Source organism: Protopterus annectens, chromosome 12.part0, assembly GCF_019279795.1.
Source record: "Protopterus annectens isolate FY-2018-M chromosome 12.part0, PAN1.0, whole genome shotgun sequence".
Taxonomy (NCBI): Eukaryota; Metazoa; Chordata; order Ceratodontiformes; family Protopteridae; genus Protopterus; species Protopterus annectens.
This window is the reverse complement of record NC_056746.1, coordinates 168,558,949-168,580,481: the sequence shown is the minus strand read 5'-3', so window position 1 is coordinate 168,580,481 and position 21,533 is coordinate 168,558,949. Positions and strand designations below refer to the sequence as shown.

The following is a 21,533-nucleotide window of genomic DNA, read 5'->3' as shown; positions in this document are numbered from 1 at the left end:
TGTCCCACAAGGCTCAGTCCTGGGACCTCTCTTGTTCAGTATATATTTCTCGGAGGTACAGGCCAACACGGAAGGACTGTGGCTGACCAAGTTCACAGATGACTGCAAACTGGGCACCATAATCGACTCTCCAGCCGACACAAGCATCCTCCAAAAGGGCCTCATAGAAACAGACAACTGGTGCCAGAGCCATGGCCTCACGCTAAACGCCAAAAAGTGTATAGTCATCCCCTTTGGCAAAAGCAAAGTGCCCACAAATTACCACATAGGTGGTAATCCATTAAGTACGGAAGAAGTAATTTGGGACCTGGGGACCCAAGCTGATAGCCATCTCTCATTTGACAACCACGTGGCCAAAGTGGTTAGAAAAACATTTTATATAGCCCACCTAATCATGAAGGGATTCACATCTAGATCAGGGGAGGTCATCGTGCCTCTTTACTCATCCCTCATCAGGCCCATAATTGAGTACAATGCCCCTTTTGGGATGTACCTTACCAGACACCTGCAGCAACTGGAAAGACCCCAAAAGTACCTCACCAAGAGGATCAAAGGGCTCAAACAGATGCCATATGCTGCCCGGTTAAAGAAACTCCAGCTCTACTCAGTGGCATACCGCCTGCTCAGAGGCGATCTGTGCCTGAGGTATAAAGCCATGTCCAACCCGGAATTAATGGACACGCTGCACCTCAGAAAATCCAAATCCCATCGAGCTACGCACTCGAGAGACTTGAACCTCAGCACTGAAATAAATAGGACATGCTAGAGGAACAGATTCATAACCCAGAGGCTCCCTTCACTCTGGAATAAAATCCCAGTCCAGGTTAGGCAGAGTCCCTCATTGACTCTCTTCAAGAGGAATCTTGATGAGTGGATGGGAGATCGTAGGTTTACCCCGGGTATCACTTCTGTGTCACTGTTAGACAGAGGCACAGTATACTAACCTCGAAAAAGGGCATAGCAAAATAAATTTAAAATGGGTGGCGAAAGCCAAACACACTCTGGCTAGGCTTATAAATGCCTTAGGGCAGACAGCCTAGTATGAACCTATGAACCTATGGTGAAGTTCTGATTTTTGTTCTTTTGGATGTGCATTACTTAGTTCATGTTTAGTCAGGAAAGAGAACTAGCTAGGTGTGATGCACTTTGCACATAAGCAAACTCTGCTGGAAAAATATACTTGTCTACTCCATAAAATTCCCTAATGGATTGTTCTTTCTAAAATGAATACTTACTGTCACAAACTGCACCTAGTCATTTAAGACTAAGATTTGAAGTTACCACATATAGATATTAGGAGGAAGGTCTGCTATAAACAGTCTGCTAGTGTAACTAACTTTATAGCAATCTACTGAATGCATGCTCTGCAAAATGCAATATGGAAAAAAGTTCCACTGTTTAAATAATATAGAAAACTGTTTTTCTTACGGCGTCATTTTATTAAACCTCTAAAATACATTACAAGTCTGTACATTCCAATGATATACACAACTTGTCAAACTGAACAACAAAGCAAACTTGCATATAACTTTGGTCTATATTTTCAATGTAAAGTTATACTGTGGAATCAGTGTTTCCTTGGAAGAATACAGGAGTTATAAAGCTGCAGAAAAAAGGTTAAGGTATATTTTCTGTTAAGGAAATGTTCAAGGGGTCTTTCTGTACCAGCATCCCTAGTACTGAAATTTATCAATGAAATAAACCAGGAAATAAGTCCCCATTTGTATACAACCACTAGACAATCAAAATGAATTTATTTAGATACATGCAGACATACACAGTTAGTATAGAAATAAAGGGAACACAAAAGCATTAATTTTTGTTAAACTAATAAATATAATATATTGAACAGATTTGCAAAAACAAGACCAGAAATGCTTTTTCCATCCATAAGACACAGTCTCTAATTATGCACAACATTTTACTGCAGAATTCTTTCCAAAAATGCAATTTATTAGGATAAATATTCATGAATTAATTGTTTTAGCCAAAACATGCAACAGTAGATAATTTTTGGCTACAAAAACGAAATAAATCAGATGTTCACAGGACTTTGAATTTCCAGGCAGGAATAGTCTTATCAGACTTGTCAAGATGTAGAACAAAACATAAATATTCTCAGAAAACAAAACTAAACAAAGTTATATGACAGATGTGTATCTGTTTATCCCTGTTCCGCACTATTTCAGCCACCGTAAATACAAAGGCAAACCCTATATCAAAAGTTAAGTTGTTAAATCTAAAGTTATGTACTCCCTGTATGTTTGCAGAAATCACTTTTTATTCTCATCTCCAAACATACTTATCAAATGTCTGCAAAAGCTTAAAAAATGGAGTTACACATGGTCTTCCATTGCAGGAAAGAAGCCTTCAGTTTCTGTTTTAGTGTCTGCAAATCAAGGATGTATTGCTATATGAAAGGTTGCAAAAAATGGCACATGCTGTCACTACAATGAACTAATCACCCCTTTACCATTATGGGCAATTTGACAAGCTTACCATTCCTTCTGGTGCTGTCCCATGATTTGTGGGATGGCAGAGGAAGGGGATACAGCCCACAAAATGAAAGGTTAATTGACAGTGACCTCCCTCACAGGGCACTGTAAGCAGCAATTGTTTATTTGTTTTTAAGGAAAGAAACATTGTATCTTTATGTAAAAAATAAATGGTCAGCAGTGACAGTAACTGGAATGCCAAAAAAGAAAATTGATTTCCTGATCTGCTGGGCAGTGAGCATTGTAAATGTTTATTTTTAATGTTCACTAAATTCATCTCACTGGTCCCAGGTATATATCCAGATTTCCCCTCTTATAATCCACCACTATAAAAGGGACATATTGGAGAATAAATGTGTATCAGCGAGACTTTCGCAAAGTACTTATCTTACCCTTTTCAAACATAACTTAGAAGACTGAAATTTCACCCCCAGTTTATCACTATTGTCCCTGTTAGAAAAGGGCAACAAGTAAATGTCCCAACATATATTTTTTTGCCTGCCTGTGGATTATACACAAAATATAAGGGCTATAAAAAAACTACCATGGGAGTAAGCCTAGGCTTCTAAAGATACTCTCAGATCACCTATTAACCTATGTACTTATTTTTATTTTACATTTTCCTCTGTACAATAGGATACTGCAGTTGGAATTTTTATTTAGTTATTTGTTAATTGGGTAGGTGGGCTGACCCTATGGCAGTTTTTTTTGGCAATGACCTAAGCAAACTAGCAATTACAGGTATCCTGGGCATTATAGTAGGTTATATACATAAAAGAGCATCTACAAAACCTATTGTTAGTGGATTGCAGATTGCTGCACAGAAAGGGTACAGACTGAGAAACAGTATAATATGACCTACTTTTAGTTTCATAATCTCTTTAATTACACATCACAGCATCTTTTGTAATACATAATCTCATCAACTGTCTCCATGACAAGCTATCAACCCACCTGTGATCTCCTCAGACAATCACAATCACAAGTTAGCAAAAGATCCAGAATGGGACCTGCATTCGTAAGTAAAACACTAACTAAAAAAAATTGGGGGAGGAAGCCTCCCTGCACTCCAACCCCCTGCTGCTTATATATAATAACTCCAAGATCACACCATCAAGGCAAAAGGGTAAATCTCTAATACACCAGCACTTCAACATCTGAGGAAAAGTACTATACAATGCAAAATAACCTCTCTGGCACGCATCTTTCTTAGTATACACCTCATCTTATAAACCCTAGCCTCAGTTTTAGTTTACTGTGAATGATGATCAACGACTTTAATAACCTCTGCTACAGATATTTTTTTTTTGTGGTCAGTCTGACGTCAACCTTCCTGGCTAATACTTGCTCCTTGGATTATTGTAACCCATAATATACATAGTTTTGAATTTATCTACAATTAAACTTTATCTCTATCACTCTGCCTAAACTAACAACCTTCCAAGACACTTTCCAAGTCTTCTCCATCCTGCTTTGCTGTGCCAGACTTAGTATTACCTACAAAAAGATTTTCCCTGTTCTCAGAACCCCTAGATTATCCAAAATTAACACACTGGACTTAGCACTGACCCCAGAAGCACATCACTTATTGTCTCTACTTGTCTGTCAGGCTAAAACTCACCACTACCCCTTAATTCCGTACAACTGCATCACCCATTATGTCACTGTCTCTGCAGCACCTAAACCCTTAACAACAACTCAGTTTTTCTCTTGAGAGCCGTTGTCAAAAGCCTTACAAAGTAAAACAAATGACATCCACTGGGAATGCCCTTATCCAGATAAGACAAGACACAGTTGTGCTACTGTAAGAGGTTAGGCTGATGAGAACTGTCTGCTGCAAAGCCTTGCTGTATGTTATTGAATAAAATTATCATTCAGAAACTCTGACAGCATCTTCATGAAGATCTTCTCTACCGCTTTTCCTGCTAATGCCAGTCACAGAGGTTATAGAACACAGCTCCCAGTGCTGAAAAGGGCATAAAGACAGAGGATTTGGGATTTTCTGTTTGTTTACTCAGTTTATTTTTTTACAAAGTATTATGTCTTCCACCTCTGACAGAGACTTGGAGATATATCTGAAGAGAAAATGGCATTACCATTAACTAAATACATAACCATTGCATTTCATTAATTTGACTCCATTTTTGCATAAATCTTTTTTTAAGAAAAAACAAGGTTTTAGAACCCAAAAGTTTTTTTTTTTTTTGGGGGGGGGGTAATGGTACTACTATTTAGGATCTGGAATAAGGATAAAAATAAAGAGATGTAGTTTAACATTTTTGTTGTGGCAACAAACTGCTCTCTGGATACTGTAAACAGCTACTGTTTTACAACAAAAAGTCCTTTAATCAGCCTTTTAATTCAGAAGTAAGCCCTCTGGAGTCATGTACAGGACTTTTTTAGCTAGTGGGGGAAAATGAGCCTAGGAATCCAATATCATGTAGGACTGTTCCTTCTGGATATCAGATAACACCTGACAATATTGATACTGATATGATGTTCATTAAGTTCTGCCACCCACACAACACCACTACTCCAGGAAAGAGGGGACTGTTCTCTTTAAGAGTGTGTGTTTTTGGTGGGGTCAGAATTCTGAAATACTTGAACTTGAGCAATTCAAAAAGGATTTCCACAGAGTTTGTAGGAGAGTCTACTGAAAACTGGATGCAGGATAGAAATGTTGTGCAACCAAGAGTTTTTCAGTGTTTTAGGTCACATGTCAGTTAATATCATAATGGTGCAGAATGTTGGGTTACAGACATTAAAGACTCAGAATCACCTGTTGAATCTTTGGGACCAGTAAGCTAGTTTGGTCATGATTCCTTTATTCCCTCTGATTCAGGAGCAGAACTGGTAGTTTGTCAGCAGCCCTGGCAAATACTAACTGCTCTCCATCCTTTATCTTAGAACAGGTGTCCTGGCTACACGTTGTGGACACGAAGTGTAGTTATGTGTCTTTGTTTCATTTTCAAATGAAGCTTTGTTTTTCTGAACAATGTGTTAATGAACAACAGTGCAGTTGTGTGGCACATAAAGCAGGATGGAACACATTCTTACCTGGATTGCAAGGTATCTATGCAAGCAGGAGAGGCAGCCCTGTTTCTTAGTATTTTTGACAGCTGTCCATCATTTTGGGAGTTTGGGAACAGAAAAGCAAATGCATCTCTAAAGAGAAACATTCAGTTATCCTCAAAATGCACAATTTCTGCTCTACCATACTAGACTTGAAGATGTTCTACTGAGTGTCTGGAAGGGGTGTCTGTGTGCTTTTCTTAAGTGGCTATCAATAATTTGTAGTACTAAAAGCAGGAAAAGAAAAATTCCTATCTAGGCTCACTTCTGGACAAGGACACCCATGGTTTTCCTCTCCAGTAAAGGCTGTGACACAGTTTCTGCAGCTTCATCCCATAGAGGCTCTCCTATTTCAGCAGTAAATCCAGTCCCATAGAGGCTCTCCCATTTCAGCAGTAAATCCAGGCACTGCATCACTTTTTACAGTATTCATCATTCAGCATGGAGGCAGACATTCTCAATCACTAATGCTAGCATATTTATTTCTGATGTTGCTCAGATACTGCAAAATGACAGGAGACATAACATGAGGAAATTGCACATATCTAAAACAAGGTTTCAGCTTTTAGTGCAGAACATAAGAACATGTATCCCCTGCAGGTAGCAACCGGAAGGCCAAGATTGTTTGCCTCATTTACTTATTCCAGGATTGCCTTATTCCTCTGTAAACTTACACTGATGTGCTTTGTCAGTTTGCCTATCATGACAAAGTACTTTGGCTTCTTTTCCTTAAATTGTCTTTAAAGAAAGTTTTTTCACTTTAAAGCCATATGAAGCTTAGTTGCTACATGGGATTTGAATTATGTTTTCCACAAATTTACATAGACTTCATCTGAACTGACCACTACTGTTTCCTTGAAATGTCTATCTTGAAACATAATCTTGTTGGTAGCTGGATAGGAGAGTGTAAAGAATCACAGGATTTAATGTGTTCAGAGCTGTTTTACCTGCCAGCCTATCCTTTACATCAAAGTTTATGTCTGAAATTATTCTTAATGAGAAGATTAATTTGTCATAGGTTCATAGGCAAATACTAGGCAAGTTGCCCTTGTGGGCCATTTTAAGCCTAGCCAATTTCCTTTTTTGTGCCTGTATTAAGCCAGTCCATGGTCAATAATTATATATTATCCTCATGAGAATCACTGAGATCATACCATAAATAATTTGAGGATACCAACACATGGGAAAAAGTATTTAGCAGCTGCCTCTGTCCATTAGTACTACAGGGGGTATATTTTCTGTTTCCCATTCATAAATCCAAGTTGCAGTTGAATATGGACAGGGATGAAGTTTGTATAATGTGGATGAAGAGTTTGTTACAAAGAGGTGAGAAACCTGATCCTCCAAACTACTCTGATGTTGCAGAAGTGGTTTAGATCCATAGATCGAGTATTTCTGATGCTACTGGATTTACTGATGTGCATCAAATCCTTCAGGACTGGGTTTAAGAATGCCTTGTATACCAGAATGAGGTCACCTTTTAGCAGTCTGCAGGATACCAAGTATAGTGACAGAGCTTTGAGTCTGACCATGTAGGAAATGCAGTTTAGGCCTTGTATCCCTGTAGTAAGATATCTCTGTGGGTGTCCCAGTTGTTGCATGTCATCCTTTTATACTTGTATTTAAAACTCCATAATTGAGGTTTTTAGTTATACCACATATATATTGGATCTGTCATTAGTTTGATGCACACGAGCCCAAAAGAATCAAAACACAAAGATGTTTGCCAAGCCCATCAAAACCTGAAAACATAGCAGAACATCACGTTTTTCAAGGGGAACAAGTTCCCCACACTGCCTACATAGGGGGGGTGTCCTCCCCAACCCCTGCTACACACACACACACACACATCACACATTTCACATATATGTATGTGTGTGTGTGTGTGTGTGTGTGTGTGTGTGTGTGTGTGTAGATAAATTATATATATATATATATATATATATATATATATATATATATATATATATATATATATATATGGAGCTATTTCAGTTGACCTAACTTCCATTTGCCTGACATTAATTTGACTGAGACAAAATCACCTAAACTTCACTTCACCTAAAACTCATTTCACTGACAATAAGTACTGCAGTGTGTAGAGCACTGTAAGGCAAGTAAAAGGTATATGTCCTGTTCCCCACTGAAGTGCAACCCTGGAGTTAGGCTATATAGTTAGGGCGTGTGTGGGGGGCACAGCCCCCCACACTGGGGGATGTGGGGGTTGTAGCCCCCCACCTAATTTGATTTTATAATCTCTGGTTTACTTTTATATTTTTCAGTAAAACCAAACTACTTGGGGGTCTATGCCCCCAACACCCCCTATTGTGGGGGGCTGTGCCCCCCCCACACCCCGACTATATATTCTAACTCCAGGGTCACACTACAGTGGGGAAAAGGACATATACCTTTTACTTGCCTTACAGTGCTCTACTACACTATCCCTCCATGTTCTATTTATTTTACAAAAGAAATTGAGATCACAACCATCCATTTATTTACACTGAGAAAAGCAACTGACTGAAAGTATTCAACACTTTGCAGCATTTGACCATTTCTTTCAATCTAATATAACAAGGGCAAAATTGACAAAAGTTGACTCAACATAAGAGAAGGAACCCTCCCAGTGTGTGTGTGTGTCTGTGTACAGAATTCTACATACACATACCAAATAGAATTAACAATGCAGAACTAGCTCCAAACAACAGTCTTTTCAAAAGATAAGTGCTTTCATCCTTTCCATTCACAGTCCTTATTCAAACTGACTCTCAATTAACTCTATACGCTTAAATTTTTAAAGTCACATGGTGCACAACCATCCAAACTTGCATATCTATTTAAAGCAATGCATAGTTACAATAATATGAACCATAAAATTGTGTAACACTTAAAAATATCCAGTGTATTGTATGTATCTTAATCTTCTGTGTTTTAGTAATTGTTTAATGCTGACTAATTTGTTCAGTCCTGGTGTCAAACCTGCACCTACATATAGTTGCTGTTATATCTCCTTCCTTTTAAGAATAGCTTCTGTGTCACCCCCATATAACACAGCACTAACTAAAACACAAAGTAAAAAATGTGTGATTCTTGTGTTTGACAAAAGTGATTGTAAACAGCATTATAATTCTCAATGGTTTTAATGGGATACAAATGCTTTCCAGTTCATTTCCTTTTGGGTTTCTCTATATAAAACCATGAACATTGCTGACATTTCAGTGCATATGTCATTTTTGTCAAGTTACATGTGTAGCGTTCATTCATACCATATTTTCTCCCCATCTCCTCATCCAAAAACGGACCCCCTGCAATATACTTAAAATCTTACACATACCACACTTAAAAGTCATTAGTTTTGGTATTAGTACATCTTCCTTCACATTTTAACATATTTAAGTGTAATGTTTTGTACATGAACGTAGGATGTTATGCTAATTAGCCCTCAGAATTTTCCATTTAGTAATCATAATATATTTGATCACACTAGAATCTACAAAGTAATCCAACACCATCCTATGTGAGTCAAACATATCCAAGGAATACAAATGCAGTTAGACTGGGTGAACTCTCAGAAAGAGGAAGAAAAAAGAAGACAGCAGTGTTAACATGTTCTTTGTTTCTTTTTGTCTATGTAGGGGCAGTATTATTTTTCCTTAAAAGTGTGAGACTATATCTCCACAAATGTGGTTTACAAGCATTTGATCAAATCCTTTAAACATTGTGAAGAGATGTATATTACATAACTAGGCCAGTAATGGTGTACTGGTTTGCAGCAGACTTGCCACATTCAGAACAGTTTCACTGCCTTCACCCATTGCTCAGTGTGACTGACTCTGACTATCCCACAGCCCTGCAAAGGCTAAAGCAGGCATTACAGAGTAAATGAATGGGGGTTATAAATGCAGCAGTTAAGCACCTTATTTTTAGTAGAGTATAGTACTACAAGCTGAATGGTAGGAAACGTGTCTTGCCTTCTAAAGCAATATAAGTGGCCAGCTGGATGTTGAATAAAACTGGTGAGAGAGATATAAGGGATATGTGGATGGATGAGAAATTAAAAGTATGGATGCGACTGGTGGTGGCCAGAACAGTTCAGGTTGATTGAGGGAAAGAATTTATAAAACATTTTTTCCTGATCCAAGGGTGGTGAAAAGTAAAAGGGTAAAAAAAGGTCCAGTGAAAGTGATTTCATGTGAAAAAAATCTTAAATTGCATGTGGGATCTAAAGTAATTGTTATTTTGGGGTCTTTTTTTCCTGCATGCCCTTTGCCAAGCCCCTTCCCACTGGCCTTGAATTCATTCCCCTGTAGTGGGAATCCACACCAGACAGGCCCTAAGCTTGACAGTGAGGAATTGGTTTGTACATTTGTGTCTGCAGGCTATGAGGGCATTTCTATTGACCCTAACCCCACCCCTGTATATGGCTGATGCAGACACTTGCATCACCAAGAAGGATTATGTCCTCCCAAGGCATATGTGTGTCGTGTGCATATATGGTACTGTAGCAACCTCATGTCCCCTAGCATTATACCATTTCATTGCCTACAAGCCTTTACTTGGTGATATGGAAACAGACTACAATCAGCCCTTTCCTCCAAGGCTGGGTGAGCCAGTATTGTCCGCTCACTCATAGCCACCCCAAGCCACTACCTCATCTCATCATCTTAGCGATGGGGCTTTATCATTCTGTCATGTAACAGGTGTGTAACGTGGCTGTTTAGTTTAGATAAACTAACAGTGAAACCAAATTTAAAATGTAGAGAACAACATGAAAGCAAATATAAAATATAGAGAACAGCATGAAATAATGTATATTAAACAAGGGTATGAAGGGTGAAGGAGACAATCCTTACATAAATATTTGAATGTATGTTTATAAGACTTTTAAGTGGGTTACACAGTGTAAAATGGAATTTGCCTTGGTTTAGAGTTATGAGTTGGGAAAATTGTGGTATGATGATTTCAGCATTTACCAGATGATATATGTTTGGAACACAAAGCAGTTCCTGGTGTAGAGGAGTGAAGTTCTGACTATGACCCAGTGACACAAGTTAAATTAGTAGTGCTGATGTCTGATGGGGTTGCTAGAATAAGATGAATGGTGAAGCTTTGCCTACTTGCATCTCTTTAGGGGTGGAAGGCTGCAAATAACATGCAGGTGTAGAAGGGCTATTTTTGAGACTCTGAAGTCCAGAGTCTCAGCAGCATTATCCTAGTCAAAACTTGAGGGCAGCTCTGGAGGTTTTCTCACTTTAGGGAAAGGGGTGAGCAATCTCATAGATCACACCTCTTTGCAGTGAGATATACATAATGATATTCAGAAATGAAGGGGACAGGGATATAACTCTAGGGTACAAACACTTCTTGTGCAGTCGCTCCTCAGACCCTCACCCTCCTCACACCAGAACTCATTTCATCAGCTTGGTTAAGAAGGCTGATCCCTGCTGGGAGTCTAAATGGTAGATGCTGCATATAAGGTGATGGGAGGATGTGACGTTATAGGAATAAGTGCAGACATTGTGCCACAAAAAAAAGGCAGAGCAGATCTCAACTCACAGAAGAAAAAATGGTGTATATATAAAGCACAGATTGAAAGAGGCAGTTAGTAAATCACCGCCTATTAATCAAATATAAATCAAATATGAGTCACATTTGAGTTGCACAGCTAGGCTTTTAAGGACCCTAGTGGTTGTTAGCCTAGTATACAGTTACTAACCTATGAATTCATTCACTCAACTTGATCTAACTACTACAAACTTAGAAAGAAAATATAATTTAAGATAATTTACAAAAAAAAGGTTTAATATTAGTGATGAAAAGTGGGCGAATATTTCTTCAAGAAGAAGGAATTAGGATGTTTTCATATACTGATCTGTTTTACATATATACACACACAACTCTCTTCCAGTAAGTGGCATGAGATTGTTAACATCCACCTAAGCTACCTACACTCAGACTGAGAGGGCCTGGTTTTAATATCTCAGTTGAGAGAAAGCATGTCCAGAGTACTACATTTCACCCTGCACTTTATGTTGGCTGCACTACAGTGTACTGGAACATAAATTGAAGTACCTGGCATGGGAATAGATTGCACAGCTTTTTAATCTTCCTGTCTTCAAAGAAATCAAAAGCAAGTGTACTGCCTGATCCAATTCCTACATTTGAATTTAAGCAGTTTGAAGTTGATACATGCACAATCTAGCTTAATTTCCTATAGAATGTTTCATTATATATATATATATATATATATATATATATATATATATATATATATATATTAATATAGATCCCTGTGGTGATATACACATGCACAACACACACACACACACACACACATATATATATATATATATATATATATATATATATATATATATATATATAGATCCATGTCAGATCCATGAAAACCAACATTACCGATGACCGTATCACTGAGATGAGATCGCCGAAACCACACATCCCCGACAAAGGTAAGTATATGTATTATGGAACGGGATCTATTCCCATTTCTGTAATACAGTTAAAAAATGAACAAAAACGTGTATAGCAGGCGGGCAAGCCACTTTGCACCCCCACACCCCCCTACTTAAATATACCAACTCCGAGATCGCACCACATTGCGGAAATGGGAATAATTCCCATTCCGCACTAATCAGCATTATGGGGGATGTGTGGTGTCGGCGATATCGTCTCTGTGATCCAGTCATCAGTGATGTCAGTTTTCGTGGATCTGACATGGACTTATATATATATATATTTTTTTTTTTACAGTGGCTATAAAAAGTTTACACACCCCTGTTACAATGCCAGGTTTTTGGGATATAAAAACGAGACCACAATAAATAATTTCAAAACTTTTCCCACCTTTAATGTGAGCTATAACCTGCACAATTCAATTGAAAACAAACAAATCTGTTAGGGAAAAAAAATATAAAAAATAAAAAACATACAATAAGCTGGTTGCATAAGTATACATACCCCTAAAACTAATACTTTGTTGAAGCACCGTTTGATTTAATTACAGCATTTAGTCTTCTTGGGTAGGAGTCTGTCAGCATGGTACATCTTGACTTGTAAATATTTGCCCACTATTCCTTGCAAAAGCACTCCAAATCTGACAGATTCTGGGGGCATCTCTTGTGCCTAACCCTCTTCAGGACACCCACAGATTTTCTATTGGATTTAGGTCTGGGTGATTCCAAAACTTTAATTTTCTTCTGGTGAAGCCACTCTTTAGTTGATTTGGATGTATGCTTGGGGTCATTGTTGTGTTGAAAGGTGAAATTCCTCTTCATCTTTAGCTTTCTAGCAGACGCCTGAAGGTTTTGGGCCAAAAGTGACAGGTATTTGGAAATGTTCATAATTCCCTCCACCTTGACTAAAGCACCAGTTCCAGCTGAAGAAAAGCAACCCCAAAGCATGATACTGCCACCACCATGCTTCACCGTGGAGATGGTGTTCTTTTGGTTATGTGAAGTGCTGTTTTTGTGCCAAATGTACCTTCTGAAATTGTGGCCAAAATGTTCAACCTTGGTTTCATCAGACCATAACACATTTTCTCACATGCTTTTGGGAGACCTGATGTATTGTTTTACAAATTTTAGCCAGACCTGGATGTTTTTTTTTGTAAGAAAAAGCTTCCATTTTGCAACCCTACCACATAGCCCAGACATATGGAGAATACGGGAAATTGTTGTCACATTTAGTACACAACCGGTACTTGTCAGAAATTCCTAGAACACCTTCAGTGTTGCGTAGGTCTCTTGGCAGCTTCCCTGACCAGTTTTCGTCTTGTCTTTTCATCAATTTTGGAGGGACGTCCAGTTCTTTGCAGCGTCACTGTTGTCTTATATTTTCTCCACTTTTAGATGACTGTCTTCACTGTGTTCCATGGTCTATCCAATGCTGTGGAAATTTTTTTGTACCCTTCTCCTGACTAATACCTTTCAACAGTGAAATCCCTTTGATGCTTTGTAAGCTCTCTGTGAACATTGGCTTTTGCTGTAGCAGGCAACTGAGTAAATGTCAGAAAAATCCTACTAGGACAGCTGAACTTTATTTGGGGTTAATCAGAGTCTCTTTAATTGATGGCAGGTGTGTACGCAAGAAGACTGAATGTTATAATTAAATCAAAAGGTGCTTCAACAAAGCATTAGTTTAAGGGTGAGCACACTTATGTAACCAGCTTATTGTATGTTTTTTATTTTTTCCCCTTAACAGATTTGTTTGGTTTTCAATTGAATTGTACAGGTTATAGGTCATGTTAAAGGTGGGGAAAGTTTTGAAATGATTTAGTGTGGTCTCATTTTTTATATCACAAAAACCTGTAATTTTAACATGGGTTTGTAAACTTTTTATATCCACTGTTGTGTGTGTGTGTGTGTGTGTGTGTGTGTGTGTGTATGTATGTATATATATATATATATATATATATATATATATATATATATATATATATATATATATATATATATATATACATATATATGGGTTTACTTTTTTGCTCGATATTACATTATTTCGAACAAGAAAAGTACAGCCCAACTTCTGCGAAAGTACACTTTTGCAAAAGCACCGAGTCATGATACAGTGGGGATAAGGAAATATATCCTTTTCCCACTGTAGTGCGATCTCAGAGTTGTTAGTTCCAGACCCCATGATGCTAGCCAAACTCAGGCCATCTGGGTCATAGTCAGGGTTTTATTAATCTACTCCATAGAGCAAAGACATGTTTCGTAATTATATTAAATAAAATAGTAGCTTGCAAGATAAACATCTGGCACCATATAAATTTATCAGCACCCATTTAGTCAAAAAGTGAGCTGATCAAACCAATTGCTTTTCAAAATGGATGTCTTTTAGAAAAAGTATCACCTACACATACCTACATATAAGGACTTTATCCCCTATAGTCTTGGACTTACTAAAATCCCATGCCTTTTGCACTTTGGAGAATGGTGAACAACCCTGACTGCAGTAATCTTGTTCAATGAGTGTGCATTCTGGCCAAATGCATTTAGTCAAGCACTTGTACATGTTACAACTGGAAAGCTTCCCTCTCACATGTGAGAGATGCAACCATATAGCCAAACTGGAGGCTAAGCTCTCTCAACTCAGTACTGGTGTAACCAGTCAGGAGGAGAAGGAAACCACACTCACTACAATTCCAGTCTCACAAAGACCTACCACGACAGCAAACCAAACACATAAACACACGAAGACATACTCGGAGGCTCTAAATAAAAATCTGCCTAAGCAACAGAGACCTCCAAAGCAGACACCCAAGCAACCGCTACCCCAAAACAAAACACGTGCAACACATAGCTCACAAAGCCAGTGTGCCGAACAGTCACAGCCCTTAAGGCTAAACAACACACCTGATACACTTGTAATAGGTGACTCTATCGTCAGGCACACTGACGTCTCGCTCATCAGGCTGAACAAGGAGAAGGTCACGGTGAGCTGCCTGTCGGGCGCTAGGATCTGCCACATAACACAAGCACTCAGGTCACTCCAAGGCAAGTACAAATATGACTCAGTCATTGTCCATGCTGGTGTGAATGACCTGAGACATACCTCCCTGGACTACATGAAAAGAGATATAGAGGAGCTCTCTGAGCATGTAGCCCAGGCCGGTATGACCCTGACCTTGAGTAGCATCTTACCCTCACCAAGAATGATGCCACAATATGAAGACAAGATGATCAATTTCAACAATTGGCTTAAGTATTGGTGTCATTCAAAGGGGATCCAATGTCTGTCAGCCTGGGATGACATGCTCGACAAGCCACGATGCTGTGCTAGGGACGGCTTGCATCTGTCACCCCTGGGCTTTCGGATATTGGCAAAGGCTCTTGCCACCACCATAGTGCCTTTTTTAGGCAAGGCTCAAAAGACAAACCCACCTCCATAGGTATCACAAGGGATAAGAAACTAAGAGTAATGCTACTCAATGCCAGAAGTCTAAACCTCAAGATGCATGCACTCAAAACTCTCCTTAGCATGGAGAACATCGATATCTGTGCAGTAACAGAAACCTGGTTCAAGGCTCCCGAGAGCACCCCAGCACTACCAGGTTATACCTCATACCATGTTTTTCGGCCCCAAAACTTGGACTGAACCACAAAAGGAGGGGGAGTATCAATATTCGTCAAGGATACCCACACCTCCAGGTTGGTGGCACAGCACGAAGCATCAGAGACTATCCATGTGCAACTAACAGTGGGTAAAACTGTCTTCCAGTTTATAGCCTGCTACAGACCACCTGCCCAAACCCAGAAACCCCACTCGGCCTTCCTGAGAACACTGGAAAATATGAAGGTCTCTCCAAACACCATTATATTGGGTGACTTCAACTACCCAAACATAGACTAGGAGCATTACTCTAGCTCCAACACCCTAGCCCAAAGGTTCCTAGAATTTATAAACTCAAATGCTATGGAACAACTTGTTACCACTCCCACAAGAGGGGAAAACATACTGGACCTGATCATCACCAACATGGGGACTCTATGCTCCAGACCAGAAGTGTATCCCTCACTGGTAAGATCAGACCATAAACTAATCTCACTAGATATTCACATCCCGACCCCAGCCCCTGCCCAGAAAACCACAGTGAAAAACTTCTCTAAAGCAAATTTCACACTCCTCAAAACCAAGGTGGAATCCTTCAAAGCCCCCAGGCCTGTGGAAAATACAGCCCAGACCGCAGAATCCTTTATAAATGCATTCTATGAACACCTTCAGGAATGCATGGATCATGCAATCCCAAACAAAACCAAGACCCAATCCTCCAAAGGCAGGCGTCCTGTCTGGTGGACCCCAGCCATAAACAAACTATACAATAGAAGGAGGAAGCTACTACATGATAGAGCAAAATCCCAAAAAGGGAAGGCATCTCTGATCAGTATTAGCAAAAAACTATGGGCACTCATAAAATTGTCTAAGGCCAGCTTCGAGAGAAAAATTGCACAGGACACTAAGGATAATCACAAGGCTTTCTTTAGTTATGTTAGGAACCTGGGTGGGAATTCCCAGATATGCTCAGAATTAGTCCAAAATGACAAAAAATACACCGAACCCACAGACATTGCCAACATCCTAGCTGACAGGTTCAGCGCAAACTTCTCCCCCCTTTTCCCACCAAAAGGGCAAATATCTATTCCAGCAGAGTACTGCCCCCCTGACATCTCAGATGCTCAGGTAAGAGCCGCCCTCTCCAAAGCAAAAAACGCAGCATCAATGGGACCAGACGGTGTCCCGGGCTGCATCCAACATGAACTCCAAGAAGAACTAAACCCAAACATAAAACTACTGTTCAATCTCAGCCTTACTACAGGATATGTACCCAAAGAGTGGCGTACAGCAACAGTGGTCCCTCTCCACACATGTGGTGCCTCAACGGATCCTGGAAACTATCGCCCCATAAGCCTGACTAGCTTGGTCTGCAAAGCTATGGAAAGGATCATCATGGACCTCATAAATAAAGATATTGGGGACCTACAGACACTGGATCCTACCCAGTTCGGCTTTGTTAAGGGCAGATCCTGCCTCTTAAACCTGGTCGATTTCTTTGAAACAGTCACCAAGGCCATTGACGAGGGGAAGGTGGTCCACACAGCCTACCTGGACCTCGCAAAAGCCTTCAATACAATACCCCACTCGGGCATTATAGATAAGCTCACCAGCTTAAATATAAACCCCTATGTCACTAGATGGGTTGCAGACTGGCTCAAGGACAGAACCCACATGGTTAGAATTGCTGGAGCCATGTCAGACTCCAAATCAGTTACAAGTGGCATTCCACAAGGCTCAGTCCTGGGACCTCTCTTGTTCGGTATATATTTCTCGGAGGTACAGGCCAACATGGAAGGACTGTGGCTGACCAAGTTCGCAGATGACTACAAACTGGGTGCCATAATCGACTCTCCAGCCGACACAAGCATCCTCCAAAAGGGCCTCATAGAAACAGTCAACTGGTGCCAGAGCCATGGCTTCAAGCTAAACGCCAAAAAGTGTATAGTCATCCCCTTTGGCAAAAACAAAGTGCCCACAAATTACCACATAGGTGGTAATCCATTAAGTACAGAAGAAGTAATTAGGGACCTGGGGACCCAAGTTGATAGCAATCTCTCATTTGACAACCACGTGGCCAAAGTGGTTAGAAAAACATTTTATATAGCCCACCTAATCATGAAGGGATTCACATCTAGATCAGGGAGGTCATCGTGCCTCTTTACTCATCCCTCATCAGGCCCATAATTGAGTACAATGCCCCTTTTGGGATGTACCTTACCAGACACCTGCAGCAACTGGAAAGACCCCAAAAGTACCTCACCAAGAGGATCAAAGGGCTCAAACAGATGCCATATGCTGCCTGGTTAAAGAAACTCCAGCTCTACTCAGTGGCATACCGCCTGCTCAGAGGCAATCTGTGCCTGACGTATAAAGCCATGTCCAACCCGGAATTAATGGACATGCTGCACCTCAGAAAATCCAAATCCCATTGAGCTACGCGCTCGAGAGACTTGAACCTCAGCACTGAAATAAATAGGACATGCTGGAGGGACAGATTCATAACCCAGAGGCTCCCTTCACTCTGGAATAAAATCCCAGTCCAGGTTAGGCAGAGTCCCTCATTGACTCTCTTCAAGAGGAATCTTGATGAGTGGATGGGAGATTGTAGATTTACTCCGGGTATCACTTCTGTGTCACTGTTAGACAGAGGCACAGTATACTAACCTCGAAAAAGGGCATAGCAAAATTCATTTTAAAATGGGTGGCGAAAGCCAAACACACTCTGGCTAGGCTTGTAAATGCCCTAGGGCAGATAGCCTAGTATGAACCTATGAACCTATAAAAAGACAGATACTTCACTATTAATACACAAGTATGTGTGACTTGTCTCCAGAGTATGAATCTCTTCACAGTGCAGGGGTTTGCTTGGTGTCTTGCAGTATTAGGAGACAGTGGATTTTGTCAAAACTAGAAGTCATAGCTTGATTTCTCAAAACTCAATAGTACACTGCATTATGGAAAACCAGTTGGAGAAACATTAATGTATTTAAGAAATTATATGGGATTATTTATTTGTTTGTTTATTTTTTTGCCAAAACTGAAATGTTTATATCAAAGCAAAACACTGTACTTTGAAATAGTGTTTTCCTTTGAATCTGTTGTAAGAAAAAGCAGAACAGCAAATACCTGATTATTTTTGTACAAAAATTTTGCTTTTCTCTAAACAGCAGTAACTTTTGAAGTAACTATAGTAAGTGGCAGGGGGTTAGGGACACATTCCATTCACGGGGTGGTATGAAGGCCTTCTGTTTCTCATAAAACACTAATTTCAAATGTCTGTTTGCAGTGGTCTGATTGCAGTTTGGCATATTTGTGACAGAATGTCTGGTATTTTTTGGGAGGACCTTTATATGTGCATAAGTGTGTTTATTTACATTTTTCACAAAGTCAGATACACCTATAATTATCAGTCATTTTTGATGTGTCCTGTGGAGAGAGATTTACAGTTAAATAACAGGAAGGGTACAGCTTATTTAAAAAAGCTATTATGCAATGACTGGCCATTAACATTCAAAAGGCACGCTGATCAGCCCAACAGTGTGACTGTTGTAAATCTGAGCATATACCAATGGAAAAAGGTCCGGTCACCCAGACTTTCTTCCATTAATATATGTCATAAAATTTCACTTTTCTTGCACTTAAAAAATAAATAAATAAGTAAACTTAGAAAACTACAGATTTGAAATCAATGAGAGAGATGGGGCAGGCAAAAAAAAAAAAAAAGAATCAGGTAAGTTACGCAAAGATAGAGAACATACCAGATTATCCTTTTATTTTCTATGTCCCAGCTCTCCTCGTATGCTCAAAGTCTCCTGGTATAATTTTTTTAATTAAAAAAATAAATGGAGATCTTCCTTTCTCCATTGCTTCCTAAGTACAGCACTGATGTACTGCATAAGCATGGGAATGAAAGTCCCATATGCATGTGCAGTACATCAAAAAAGTACCAGGATATGCAGGGAAAGCAGAACACCACCATGGAGGCATGATACAAAGACATTATTTAAGAAACATAAGTAGCTTTTCTCTTAAATAATGTCATTGTATAATGACAATAACCAATGCCGTGGGTGTGGTGTATTGAAGACTTACCCATGGCTGTCTTTGTTGAATCACTCGGGCTTCGCCTTGCGATTAAACCACACCAACCATGGGTAAATCTTCAATATACCACACCCACGTCATTGGTTATTGCTATAGTATACATATGCTGAATTATTTTTCAACAAGACATACCTTTATTGAATTATCACTTATGACATAGGCAATCATACATTTATAAAAATGAAAACAAACCATATTGACATATTTTCAGCTGCAAACACTGGACATCACATATGATATCTCATTTAATTCCTGCCTTCTCTTAAACCCCATTCCTACTCCAAAACATTATTTTACATGTATTGTTCCACAGTTCCCATTTTTCTATATAATTTGCTCCTACTTTTCTAAAGACCCCACTTTCACTTATCGCTAGCACGGTTGGTTTAGAGTTTGATTTTCATTACTTAATCCTGAATTTTGTAGCAGTAGTTCTGAATAAACGATCAGATAGTAAGTCACCTTTTACACATTCAGATTCATATTTTTCAGTAGCTAAAAACTTTTAAAATTCTTCTGAATAGTTTTGGCAAAGGACATAGATATCGTCTTACATTATTTGTTCTCCCCTAGGTGTGAAGGCCTTTTCAGCTCAAAGATAACCTCGATGTGAAGATATTATACAGCTCTGGCTTCAATATGAACACGGAGAAGTGAAAAACAACAGTATGCATTCTTTCATCAAATTGGGAAGCAAATGACAGTTTGCGCAGATACATGTTCTATATCTTCATGTGAAGACAAACCATTATTAATCAATACAGGCCTCTTTCTTCTTCAGGGCCATCATGGATGTGTTGCACATCGAAGACTGCTACCAAAGCCTGGAGCCACCATTTGCATTTTTGTGCAAAAGTTATCTTGCGCTTGTTAAAATATGGTCAAAATGTAATCTTCAGGTTGATGTTAGTAACTTCTGTATCATGTTCATATGCTTTTTATGGATTTCCCATCAGTCATTAAAATATTTTCCATTGAACGGTATTTCTTACAATTTAAGGGCACTGCTTTTGTCCCTAGAGTGATGTAAAGCTTAAATAAAAACAACATACAGATAAATAAAGTGATGCAGAAGTATAAGATATAACACCACAAAATGTACTTATCTATTTAAATGAAAAAATATAAAGTTGTCAATAAAGTGTAAAACAGTGCATATCCTGCTAATTTGTTCACCTGGACTCTGGTAGTTTAGTACAAACGATTAAGGCACCAAGCTTTCATTTGACTTTTTTCTGTAGTCCTGAGTTTGATTAATTTACTCTGTCTGCATACTTTGTGACTTTGAGCAATTTTATTTACCATATTGTGGTCCCAGGGCAACTCTGAAAAGAGGCACTTAATGCCTAGTGGATATACTTAGTTAACAAGTACAAGAATTTTGCTAACCATTAATGACAGATGATTAGACTGCTGCATGTTACATCAATGTTACGTTATTTACTTTATTAAAAACCTGAAATGTTTTCTCCATGAAGATGATTTCAGTACTTTAAAACCATCAGTTCATGTCACATGAAAAGGACAAATTTCAATTATAAGAAACTAAACAGAGGAATGCAGTTTATCATCCTTGTATTTTTATACTGCAGAGTATAATCTAATGTCCATGTAAAGTATAATAGTTATGACTGATCTTGCTTAATCAAAAGTGGATATTATAAATGAGGGACAGAAGTATGGACTATACCACTAGAAACAAAGGTCTGACATACTTATTCATTTATCCTAGCTATAAGTGTACAACACATTATTTTTTGACCAGGTTAGTCCCACTAAGTTAAC

The 21,533-nt window shown here is 39.0% G+C and overlaps 1 protein-coding gene across 1 annotated transcript in view; it reads left to right on the top strand.

Annotated features, from left to right (window-relative positions):
• NPW (neuropeptide W) overlaps nucleotides 1–21,192 on the top strand; it is a 28,161-nt gene extending 6,969 nt beyond the window's left edge. The window contains exon 2 of the mRNA XM_044089198.1: nucleotides 20,322–21,192. Coding sequence (XP_043945133.1) covers nucleotides 20,322–20,327 — 6 coding nt within the window. The 3' untranslated portion in view covers nucleotides 20,328–21,192. The remainder of the gene's footprint in view (nucleotides 1–20,321) is intronic.
• The last annotated feature ends 341 nt before the right edge of the window (nucleotides 21,193–21,533 follow it).